This window comes from Lepidochelys kempii, chromosome 1, assembly GCF_965140265.1.
Source record: "Lepidochelys kempii isolate rLepKem1 chromosome 1, rLepKem1.hap2, whole genome shotgun sequence".
In the NCBI taxonomy this organism is placed as follows: domain Eukaryota; kingdom Metazoa; phylum Chordata; order Testudines; family Cheloniidae; genus Lepidochelys; species Lepidochelys kempii.
The window spans coordinates 163,493,565-163,506,114 of NC_133256.1; the positions used below are offsets into that span (position 1 = coordinate 163,493,565).

The 12,550-nt window shown below is 38.3% G+C and overlaps 1 protein-coding gene across 9 annotated transcripts in view; it reads right to left on the reverse strand.

The window, feature by feature from the left end:
* Positions 1–12,550, reverse strand: part of ITSN1 (intersectin 1) — a 222,769-nt gene that overhangs the window by 99,594 nt on the left and 110,625 nt on the right. For all 9 annotated transcript variants that reach the window (XM_073361581.1, XM_073361573.1, XM_073361520.1 and 6 more), the window contains one exon: positions 1,498–1,622. In XM_073361581.1, coding sequence (XP_073217682.1) covers positions 1,498–1,622 — 125 coding nt within the window. The remainder of the gene's footprint in view (positions 1–1,497; positions 1,623–12,550) is intronic.

Below are 12,550 nucleotides of genomic sequence, written 5' to 3' on the forward strand. Positions count from 1 at the left end.
AGCGAATGATTAATGATTATGTAACTGGGGAATCAGATGGAACCCTAAACTGTTTGTCTCCAGACATACCCGTTAGAACTGCATGGGGCCTAGAATTTCCATCTTCTGGAAAATTTTGCATTTCCAAAAAAATTCTCTCTGAATCAGAAAAAGTTGGATATGCAATATTTTCTTGGGAGGGACTTTTTAAAAAAACATTTCAGAAGAACCAACATGGAATTTTTCAACATTTTCTGGTCCCAGCTCTCCAGGCTCCAAAGTTTGGAACAACAATTCCCAAGTTCTGAGCCAGGCTGACTGCCAGGGAAGCAGGGAGCCTGGGTTGGCAAGAAACCAGGCACACCAGGCAAAATGTGTCAGTTCCATTGAATCAGCATTTTCTGACAGAAAACTGTTCTGTTGGAAAATTTTCAACCAGCTCTAGTACTAATGTTAGAGATTTTAAAGCAATGTAGAACATTATGTAAATAATTTGAGGCTTTTAACTGGACTCCATTAACACACTTCCAATTTTAACAATTTTTTCAAAAGTCTTTTGTTTGCAAATATGGTTTTCAGCGAGATCCTGTTTTTTACTGAATTTTTCTAATTGGGTTGAGTGGGGAAGAAGGAACATAGTTAAGTGACTTGCCCCAGGATGCTCAGACAGTCTGATGGCCCTGATTACAATTTAAGGCCTTTCTAGCTAACTCCCAGTCCTCTGTTCTAAACACTTGACTAACAGCTTTTGTTTAGATCAAGAGTTTAATACTCCCACAGTGTGTGTGTGATTGGTTTCAAAAGAACGTTGAAAACAAAATTCAAAATAGCTAAAACAGCTGTATCATATTAAAATTTTCTACTGTGTTTTAATGAAACTTCTCCCTTATGGAAGAGAGCTGCTGGCTAGTCTTCATACCATATACATGGAAAAAAATTATTCTTAAAACAAAAATATTCCTTGTTCAGTATTTAAGTCTTGTGTGTAATAAAAAATGTGTAAGTTACATCATCAGAAAAATTCAATGCATAGAAGCATATCAAACCCTTTTTTTTTAATTTTTCCCTAAGACTCCCAAACAGCATGGTCATTAAAAAAAAAGAATCTGTGGACTGGAGAAGCATTTCAGTTAACAAACAAAACCAAACAGTCTAGTTTCTTTGCCAAATTCTCATCTCCACGCATTACTGCTGGTTGAGAGTTCTAGGAAGAACCAACAGCAAGGGTGTGGTTATACATGCATAAGAGTTTGTCTCCACATTAGGCTTTGGACTCAATGATGCAAGGCTTTCCCCCTTTCAAGTGCAGTCTCCTTTTGGGCTGAAACAAAAATCTTGGCTAAGGACCTGAGTTCTCCCCATTTCATAGAGCTGCCAACATACTGATGAGGCTCAGTAAATAACTGAGTTTAGATTAAATTCTCAGGAACAGGAAGTTTATCTTACTTGTATGTGAAACACTATGCACACCTATGACTCTAAATAAAATTTGTATTTAGCATAAACTAAAACTGTTACCTTTGGGTTTCTTTTTGCTTTTCCAGTTCTACTGTCTTCCTCTCTTGCTCCTTCTGTTTCAACCTCTCAACTTCTAAGTTCTTTTGCTTCTGAAGCTGCTGCTTGTTATGCATCTCTCTCAGCTCCTACAGCAACCAATAAATATACTGCATATAATAATGTACTACATATCAGTATCACAACAAATGGCTCCACATTTCTCATTGTTAAGGACCCAAAACCTTCTTAAATATTATTACCCAAATTTTTGAAAATCATGTAACTGGCAACAGGCCAGACATTTTTACAGGTTGCCATGATTTAGCCCTCAAAGTGATAATGCTGACATTTTATTGTTTACACCATAGATTCTTTAGTTTCCATTCCTTGCTATAGTAATTGGATTTTTCATTAAGTTACAGAATCTTGTTTAAATACAGCTATATAAGTGAGGTTGAATAAACATGAAATTTTGTCTCTGATATGTAGGGCCATAAATGTGTAAAATGAGACATCAGAATGGTCATTCCTCAATATATAGAGAACTGTTATTTCCTTCATTCATAAGGTGATAATCAATATATTAATTTAAAAAGTGAATCAGGCAGCAAGAACACATCTTCACAAAAGGCTGGAAATCTCTGCTCAGGCTTTTAATATTTACGATTTATCTGGCAGTTATCTAAAGTATGGCTCACAGAGCTTTCCAAACATTTATTCTCTCTCCACTTTTAGTCATATTCCCAGAGGTGATAAAGAGTTCAAAGAGACTGACTTGTTTCTTAAATGCTGTTGTAAATGGCTAAAGGATTTTCTTCATAAATAAATATTCTTTATCTTGATGGTGGCCTTATTTTTATTAATAAATTATTAGCAGCTTTGCTAAATTTATCAGATTTCTTACCTTCTTATGACAATTTTTTTAAAATTAACTCCTGAATTGTTCTTACAAATATTGGCAACTATTTTCCAATGTATAGGTTTCAGTTTGAGATTCATAGGGTATTTCATTGCCATATAAACTGCTGAAGCATTTTCAAGATTATTTTCTCTCCAAAAAAATGGAATATTTCAAGCAGTGTTTTCAGAGCTGAATTCAGGCACTGAAACAGATAGGCTTGGCAGAATTTGATTTTTATATTTATTTTAAAATTATTTTGACTGATAACACTGACATTTATTTTTAAGGGTTTTGTTATTTTTATCAGTTTAAATTTTCCCACTTGAGGGAAATTATGGGGAGTTCAGACAATTATTTAATGACAGACACAGATTCAAAAAGTTAAAGCTTTATACCTGTTAAAACACAAATTGTATGTTTTGACATGTGACGCTGATAAAGTAAATTCCCTTACTTTCAATTCAAATTCTCAAGCAGCATTTTTCTTTCTTTGCCCATCTGTAAATTGTGATCATCAATGGAAATATTTATTTCAGTAGTTGGTGTGCGTATGGTGAAATCAACATTTACCAATAAGATCTAATCCTTTCAAGCCTAGAAAGAGGAATATTAATTTGCACAAATTTGATTATTTGGATGAAAAGAACTGCTTGAAGTGTTTGGGTTATAATGAATGAATGCAGTGTGTTTAAAATAATAAAAAGTCAGTACTAACATGAACAGAAATTATATTATGAACATCTTTGTACAACACCTAACTTTGGGGTCTGATCATCTTGTCAGTGTTTCTTTAACTAGTTGTAAGAACTGGGAATGTCTTTATGCAAACACATTTGAGAATTGTCTCTCCCCTTGAAAATTAGTTGCACATCTTTAAATAATCACTTCCAGTTTATGAAGAAAAATCTACTGTAGTCTTCACGTATATAAAAATAAGCATAAACTATTCAGCTTCTATGGCAGGGAACTCTGAACTTTATATATATCCTAATAATTTCCATGTCTTAGTGAAACATATTGAAACTTGCACCAGACCAAATAGGTTTATATTTCTTATACACTTTCAGTCCTAAGAGATAAAGGATAAACTTGTAACATGTGCTCTCCCAGGTATTATTCATATACTGGGCCACTTAATCTTTGCTTTTGTCAGAATTTCACAAACTAAGTTTTTTCCCAAATAAATCTTTCACGTAAGGTGTTTAATTTTCTCACATTTGGACCTTGTATATTAACAGAACTGGAAAGTGTATAAAAGCAGTAAAAATGACAGCTGAACTCTGACAAGTCAGAAGCGATTCGGCAAGCAGCAATGGAAAAGAAAATGAGCAGGTTACTTTGCAACATCATTAGTGACTTCTCACCTACAGCTTAAAAACACCTAAATAGATGTGACAGTCATTCATTAATTTTCCATTCCCTTTTAAGTCTGCAAAGAATGTTTTTTGATTGAAAACACCTGTATGTCACTGAAACAAGTACATACATTAATCCATAACTGCAATCACACAGCAGAGCAGGCTGGGCTAGATTTTAAAAGAGGTATCAAAATAACTAGATTGTGATAAACAGTAGCAAGTGTCATTTGCAAGATGCTACAAAGCTCATGATACATCTGTGAAACTAAGAAGAAAGTTAAAATGAATATAATGACCTGGCTCTCAGTTTAATTTTATTTTTTATCCTCATATATTACAACTTTAATGAAACAACCCACAGAGTAAAAGTGGACAGTTTGGGCAAAACAATACTGTGCGGATGCTATTATTTAGAAATAAAGTGGGCCAAAATTTTGAATGTTTGGTTTGCTAGAATTTTCGACATTTCAAAAAGTTTCCCACGAGATGGAGATTCCATAAAATTTTCACTATAGAAATAGACACGTGGTGTTTTTGAAACAAAATATGCCCCCCAAGATCCAGAAGCTGCAGAATGAAATTGACATGATTTTTGTCAATTTCAATGCTGCCCACCACTGAACAACAGTGAAACTGAGGAGAATCACATCCATTTTAGTTAGCTGTTTCCAGAACTTCCTGGGTAGCTGCCTCATCAGGCTGCAGGAGACACCCCCCAGTGCAGCTGTTCAAGAGCCACATATTCTGAAAGCCTGGGCTCCCCAGAGCCAACCAAGAGATGGCTGGAAACCAGGCAGGTTTCCATCTGAACCCTGCCTGCGGTTCACTGAAAGGTCGCCAAACCTACTATGTTTCTGTGAAACATTTCAGATTCAACTAATCAGCATTTTCTGACAAAACACTTCCGTTGGAAAATTCTCCACCAGCTCTACATAGAAAGTCACAGTGAACCTTAAAGGCTAACTGAAGTCTAGGATAGGCATTACAGAACATACAACAGGCTTAATTCTAAAGTGATCTGGGGATTTGGGAAATTTTTCAAGTCCTGCACATGCACACATAGCTAGAAGCACTCGTGTACAGCACAATTTTTTTTGTGGGGGGCAGAGGAGGATTTGAAAGGAGAAAAGCATTGACAGTGAGAGCCAAGGGGAGCAAGGGACCTTGTACAGCTTAGTAGAGGAAGAGGGCACTTGAAGCTGGAGGTAGTGTCTCACCTTACGGAACTAACTCACCTATTTAATTTTGCAGTTTACAGTATTCTGCAGCGTTAAGGATTCTACCTTTGTTCCAAACTAACTTATTTTCTGTAACCACAGAGAAAGTTCTCTCTTTATGCACACCCATAATTTCCATTAGCATCAAGATATTATGCCTGTATGAAGCCGAACTATATTCAACATAATTCACATAAACATTAGCAGTAATGGGATTTATAAACATTCATCAAGAGGGAAATACAGATTATAGAGGTCAGCCATGGATAAGAACAGTTATCTGATTTGTAATCAGCTCCAAAATTCATGCATTTGTAATGTCAATAAAGCCACTTCACCCCCATATCACTATGCCATTCCACTAAATACATAATTTTATTCTGCTCCATTGTATTTAGAGTTTTTTAACCACTGGTCTAGGTTTTTCCAGGTGAACAAGCTGCTGCTGCTGTCATTTCAAGTGTGGATAGGGACTTTGGCATGCTCAGTTTAGTTACGTGTGGGAGCTGCTTTCAGCTAAGAACTCCCTTGATGCACCTCTTCCCTTTCTTGCCCCGCCCCCTCTTCCCTCACTTACACTTGTTTGGTAAGTGGCTCAATTTCAAAGTTGCAGTTTAAGTCTTGGCTTATCAGTCCTGAGCTAACATCTCTACTGCTACTGAACAGAGGACTTAGAAAGTGGAATGGCTTTACAGTGGCAGCTTTGAAGATCATCTGTTACTAGAAAAAGAACACGAGTACTTGTGGCACCTTAGAGACTAACAAATTTTATTTGAGCATAAGCTTTATTTTATGCTCAAGTAAATTTGTTAGTCTCTAAGGTGCCACAAGCACTCCTGTTCTTTTTGTGGATACAGACTAACACGGCTGCTACTCTGAAATCTGTTACTAGTTACAATACTTTTGGCTAGCTATTAAGAACACAGCAGCATTCCAAGTGCCCCTTTTCCTCATCCTCACTTAATTTCTTTATTCCAACAATTCTCTTCTTTGATCTTAAGTAGTTATAAAACAGGACTAAGTCATTAGGCCAAGAAGTGGAACTAAAATCCTTGGAGCATTAAAGCTATCAAACTTTAAAAACCCACAAGAACAAAAAAAAATTAAAGAAGATAAAGCCCAACTATTTGCACTAAGGCTAATTTATTTTAACAGACATTTAAAACAGAACGAGAGCCATTTAGCCATCCAAAGGCTTCAGAAAGAGTTCTAGTCTAATTTAGAGAGAGTTTCTATTTAGTAATTTATTTTTAAAAGTTCACCAAGTTATGAAATCCATAAAGGAGTACAGACCTGATCTTGCAAGAACTCTTTGCACTGAACTCCCATTCACATCAGTTGGAGCTCTGATTGAATCAAAATTGCAGGACTGCATACTGTAGAACCTCAGAGTTACAAACACCTGGGAAATGGAGGTTGTTTGTAACTCTGAAATGTTCGTAACTCTGAACAAAATGTTATGGTTGTTCTTTCAAAAGTTTACCACTGAACATTGACTTTATACAGTTTTGAAACTTTACTATGCAGAAGAAAAATGCTGCTTTTAACCATTGTAATTTAATTAAAACAAGTACAGAAACAGTTTCCTTACCAAAAAGAAAAGGAGTATTTGTGGCACCTTAGAGACTAACCAATTTATTTGAGCATAAGCTTTCATGAGCTACAGCTCACTTCATTGGATGCTTATGCTCAAATAAATTGGCTAGTCTCTAAGGTGCCACAAGTACTCCTTTTCTTTTTGCGAATACAGACTAACACGGCTGCTACTCTGAAACCAGTTTCCTTACCGTGTCCAATCTTTTTAAAAATCTTTCCCTATATTTTTCTAGTAGTTTACATTTAACACATTACTGTACTGTACTTGATTATTTTTTGGTGTGTCTGCTGCTGCCTGATTGCATACTTCCGATTCCAAATTGGGTATGTGGTTGACTGGTCAGTTCATAACTCTGGTGTTCATAATTCTGAGGTTCTACTGTATTTTTTTTTAAAAACATATATAGGCTTACCTTACAACGAAGCTAATTTTATAACAACTAAGCACATTTTAGAAGAAGAGCTGAAAACCATTGCCACCTTTATCTGCTAAGACCAGAATTGGGTGCTTTCACTACAAGAGTGATGTCTCCATTCCAGTTTGAAGAATCTGAGTAGGTGTCAGCCAGGTCAGTAACTGCTGCAGCAAAAATAGAGCCCCTAGTGTTTGATGTCTGGTCCCAACAGGTAAAGAATTTCTGTTCACTGTTCTAAATAAAAAAATAAATTTTATCTTCTTTTATAGCTATACATTTGGTTATGTAGGATCTCCAGTTTTTAAAATGTAAAAAAATTTTAAAGGCATTTAAATTCACCATTTTCTTTTCCCCAAGCTGGCACACTAGTTCTATATTTTGCTGAGCAAAAAATTTTGAATATGAGGTATGTAAGCAACCTTAACAAGCAACATACCCAATAAAATTGTGTATCCAGTAGCGAATGGTAATTTACAACTGTTATCTGAAGATAAAACTATAATTAAGAAAAGGACTTATTTGCCTTCTTGCATCAGCTCTAATGAAATGGGAATTAAATGACCAGGATTTACATTTTATGTATTGTACTGTCTTGCTTGGCATGACATTTAAAAAAAAAAAATCAGCATCTCCCACAGTACTATATAAGATACCAACTAAACAAAATACCACTCCATTTCAACAGTCAGGTGAATGAAACTCTGCTAAATATACAGCTAAAAAATACAGTCTTTTTATAAAAAGATAGGTAACTACAAGTCGTAAGTTAGAAAGCTATACATTTGTTGAGATATTCATAACTTTAAGAGTCCATATTTCATCCACCTTTCGTGGTGTTTGCAAGATTACCAATGTGTTATCCAAAAGGTGCAAGTAGACACGGTTTAAAAATAAGCAACTAAATCACAGATATACATAAATATTTTGAAAAATTAGAGCACTGTCAAAGTTGCAAATCTAAACCGTCAAGAAGTATAACAGCAAAGATTCTGATAACATTAAGACACTCACAAGGTATTTCGGAAAACTAGGCAGACTATTAAGTATACGTAGGACAGTGAGTACATAATGTTGGCAAGTAAAGTTGCCATGGAAGCCTTAAACTATTGCATTTCTTGTTTTAGGGCCAAATCTTGCCTTCCCACAGAGAGGCAAGAGGATGCCCAGGAAATTTCCAAGGATTACCCTGTGAAGCTTCCACCAAATCTTGCCCTTGAGGGGAAAGGATCAAGGGCCGTGTGGAGCAGACAGAGGTGGAGCATCCCAGCCCTCTAGATCCAAGGGGAAGGCAACCTCTAGTCCAGTGGTGGGCAACCTGCAGCCACATGTGGCTGTCAAGGTTCCTCCCCCACTCTGAACTCTGGGGTACAGATGTGGGGACCTGCATGAAAAACCTCCTAAGCTTATCTTTACCAGCTTAGGTCAAAACTTCCCCAAGGTACAAAATATTCCACCCGTTGTCCTTGGACTGGCCACTACCACCACCAAACTAATACTGGTTACTGGGGAAGAGCTGTTTGGACGCGTCCTTCCCCCCAAAATACTTCCCAAAACCTTGCACCCCACTTCCTGGACAAGGTTTGGTAAAAGCCTCACCAATTTGCCTAGGTGACTACAGACCCAGACCCTTGGATCTTAAGAACAATGAACAATCCTCCCAACACTTGCACCCCCCCTTTCCTGGGAAATGTTGGATAAAAAGCCTCACCAATTTGCATAGGTGACCACAGACCCAAACCCTTGGATCTGAGAACAATGAAAAAGCATTCAGTTTTCTTACAAGAAGACTTAATAAAAATAGAAGAAAATAGAAATAAAGAAATCCCCCCTGTAAAATCAGGATGGTAGATATCTTACAGGGTAATTAGATTCAAAAACATAGAGAACCCCTCTAGGCAAAACCTTAAGTTACAAAAAGATACACAGACAGAAATAGTTATTCTATTCAGCACAATTCTTTTCTCAGCCATTTAAAGAAATCATAATCTAACACATACCTAGCTAGATTACTTACTAAAAGTTCTAAGACTCCATTCCTGGTCTATCCCCGGCAGAAACCAGCATATAGACAGACACACAGACCCTTTGTTTCTCTCCGTCCTCCCAGCTTTTGAAAGTATCTTGTCTCCTCATTGGTCATTTTGGTCAGGTGCCAGCGAGGTTACCTTTAGCTTCTTAACCCTTTACAGGTGAGAGGAGCTTTCCCCTGGCCAGGAGGGATTTCAAAGGGGTTTACCCTTCCCTTTATATTTATGACAGTGGTCCACCAGGGTAATCCACTGGAGGTCTGCGAGACAGTTTGTTTACATTGACCGTCTGCAGGAACGGCTGCCCGCAGCTCCCAGTGGCCGCAGTTTGCCGTTCCTGGCCAATGGGAGCTGTGGGAAGCGACGTGGGCCGCAGGTTGCCCACCACTCCTCTAGTCCCACTACTCACTGAGGGGCTCTCCCACCCCATCCCATGAAGCATCAACACTCCTGAAGCAGCTGTGCTATCCTCAACAGAAACATTCCCCCTCCCTTATGCCCCATATCAGCAGCTAGGAAAAAACTACAATCTAATGAAGATGAATTTTTTAACAGCCTCTTGTATAATACCCAGCATCACAAAATGCAGTGCTCTATATGAATAGACTATGTATGATGCAGCATAAGTGTTTCTGTTTAAAGTTTCTTAACACAATGGTCGAAACAAGGAGATTCATTGTTTTAAAATGTTGAAATGTTATACTCACTAGTACCCTGTACTGGTTGTAAGTGAAGGCACACAAGAAATACTACTTTTTATCTAGGCAATAAGTAAAGATTAGATTGAAATTCAAATTTGGATCTAAACTTTTAAGATTTTGTTCTAGAACTTCTTATTAAATACTAACTTAAACACTGCACACTCATCTGTTTATGGGAAAGCAAAGCACATATCCCTCCCTTTGGGGGGAGGGACAGCTCAGTGGTTTGAGCATTGGCCTGCTAAACACAGGGTTGTGAGTTCAATCCTTGAGGGGGCCATTTAGGGATCTGGGGCAAAAATTGGGGACTGGTCCTGCTTTGAGCAGGGGGTTGGACTAGATGACCTCCTAAGGTCCCTTCCAACCCTGATATTCTATGATTCTATGATAACTGGAGGTGGTTCTTAGATTGAGATGGATGAATACTGCCTGTCTAGGACATGGAGACCTTTAGAAAGAAGTCTAAGTAGTTGATGCAGCCCAGGAGAACTGCCAGGCACTGCAGCATTGCATCTTCCATTGCCACTGATTGGAAGAAAGAAATGCTCAAATATAAACAGTCATTCATATGCAACACTTGTCCAGTACACATTGACTAGACCAGGACCAAAAACAAATGGAATATTACACAAAGACAGACTTTTTTCAAGAACATTGTTTTAGTTGTGTGCCACATTTTTTCTGGCACTGAGAGTAATATATCAGGAATGTACGCCTATTTTAAAATCAGTTGGCTACACTAATTTACTGGCTTTCACCTCTTGTATTAACACACATGCTAAATATGTGAATCTCCAGTGTTATCGAAATTAATATTTGCAGCCAAAAATTGATTTTTTAAAAAAACGGATCTATCTTACAGGGTTTCTAAATGATTGTGGCCTTTGTGAAAGTGAGGGTTTGTATATAAACAACGTATATGCACAAACTGTATTACACAAAAAGAGTAACATAATAAGCCTTCCTTAACCCAGAACTCTTTTACACTTCTATGCAAAAGAGTGGATCCAGGTAGACCTATATCATACCCAAACATATATTTAAACTAGATAGAACAGACTAGACTAGGCCAGGCCAAGATTTTCAAAACGGGGTACCTAAAGTTAGGCTCCCAAATCCATATTGAGGCATCAAATAGGTGGCCTGATTTTCAACCATGCTACACATATAGCAGCTCCCACTGACTTCATGATTCTTATTCCATAACACACTCCCGGAAATAATATATAGCATTAGCCACTGTCAGTCTCTTGTTACTGCACTTCAAATCTGCTCTACAAGTAATGAATGGGCACTAAGACAGTGGTTCTCAACCAGGGGTGTGCACACCCCCAGGCATATGCACAGGTCTTCCAGGAAGTACTCAACTCATCTATATCAGTGTCTCTCAGTCTAGAGGTTGCAGCCCCCAGGGAGGGGGGGGGGCGGGGAAGGTGTGTGTGTCACTGGACAGGTTTAGGGGGATCGCAAGAACGGGGGCATCATTAAAGGGTGGCAAGCAGGGCAATTTCCCAAGCCACAGGGAGCCCGGCAAAGCTAAATTACATGCTTCGGGTCTGCTGCCTGGGGTTCAGGCTTCAGACAAGGCTAACAAGTGTAAAACAGGGTCAAGTATCACACTGAAATAAATACTGTACTTGCATATTCCAATTGATGTATTTTATAATTATATGGTAAAAACAAAAAAGTAAGCGGTTTTTCAGTAATAGTGGGCTGTGACACTTTTGTATTTTTAGGTCTGATTTTGTAAGCAAGTAGTTTTTAACTGAGGTGAAACCTGGCAGTACGCAAGACAAATCAGATTCCTGAAAGGGGTACAGTAGTCTGGAAAGGTTGATTTTTATGGCTGACTTAGAACAACGCTTCCTCAGCTCTCGTCCCCTAATGCCCCTACTCTACTTGCGCTATACTGATGACATCATCATCATCTGGACCCATGGAAAAGAAGCCCTTGAGGAATTCCACCATGATTTCAACAATTTCCATCCCACCATCAACCTCAGCCTAAACCAATCCACACAAGCGGTCCATTTCCTGTGCTAATAAGCAATGGTCACATAAACACCACCCAATATTGGAAACCTACTGACCGCTATACGTACCTACATGCCTCCAGCTTCCATCCAGGACACTCCACATGATCCATTGTCTACAGCCAAGCTCTAAGATACAACCACATTTGCTCCAATCCCTCAGACAGAGAAACACCTACAAGATCTCTATCAAGCATTCTTAAAACTACAATACCCACCTGCTGAAGTGAAGAAACAGATTGACAGAACCAGAAGAGTACCCAGAAGTCACCTACTACAGGACAGGCCCAACAAAGAAAATAACAGAATGCCACCAGCCGTCACCTTCAGCCCCCAACTAAAACCTCTCCAGCACATCAAAGATTTACAACCTATTATAAAACGATCCCTCACTCTCACCAATCTTGGGAGACAGACCAGTCCTCACTTACAGACAGCCCCCCAACCTGAAGCAAATACTCTCCAGCAACCACACAACAAAAACACTAACCCAGGAACCTGTCCTTGCAACAAAGCCCAATGCCAACTCTGTCCACATATTTATTCAAGTGATACCATCATAAGACCTAATCACATCAGCCACACCATCAGGGGCTCCTTTACCTGCACATCTACCAATGTGATATATGCCATCATGCGCCAGCAATGCCCCTCTGCCATGTACATTGGCCAAAGCAGACAGTCTCTATGCAAAAGAATAAATGGACACAAATCTGACTTCAGGAATCATAACATTCAAAAACAGGTAGGAGAACACTTCAACCTCTCTGGCCACTCAGTAAAAGATTTAAGGGTGGCAATTTTGCAACAGAAAAGCTTCAAAAA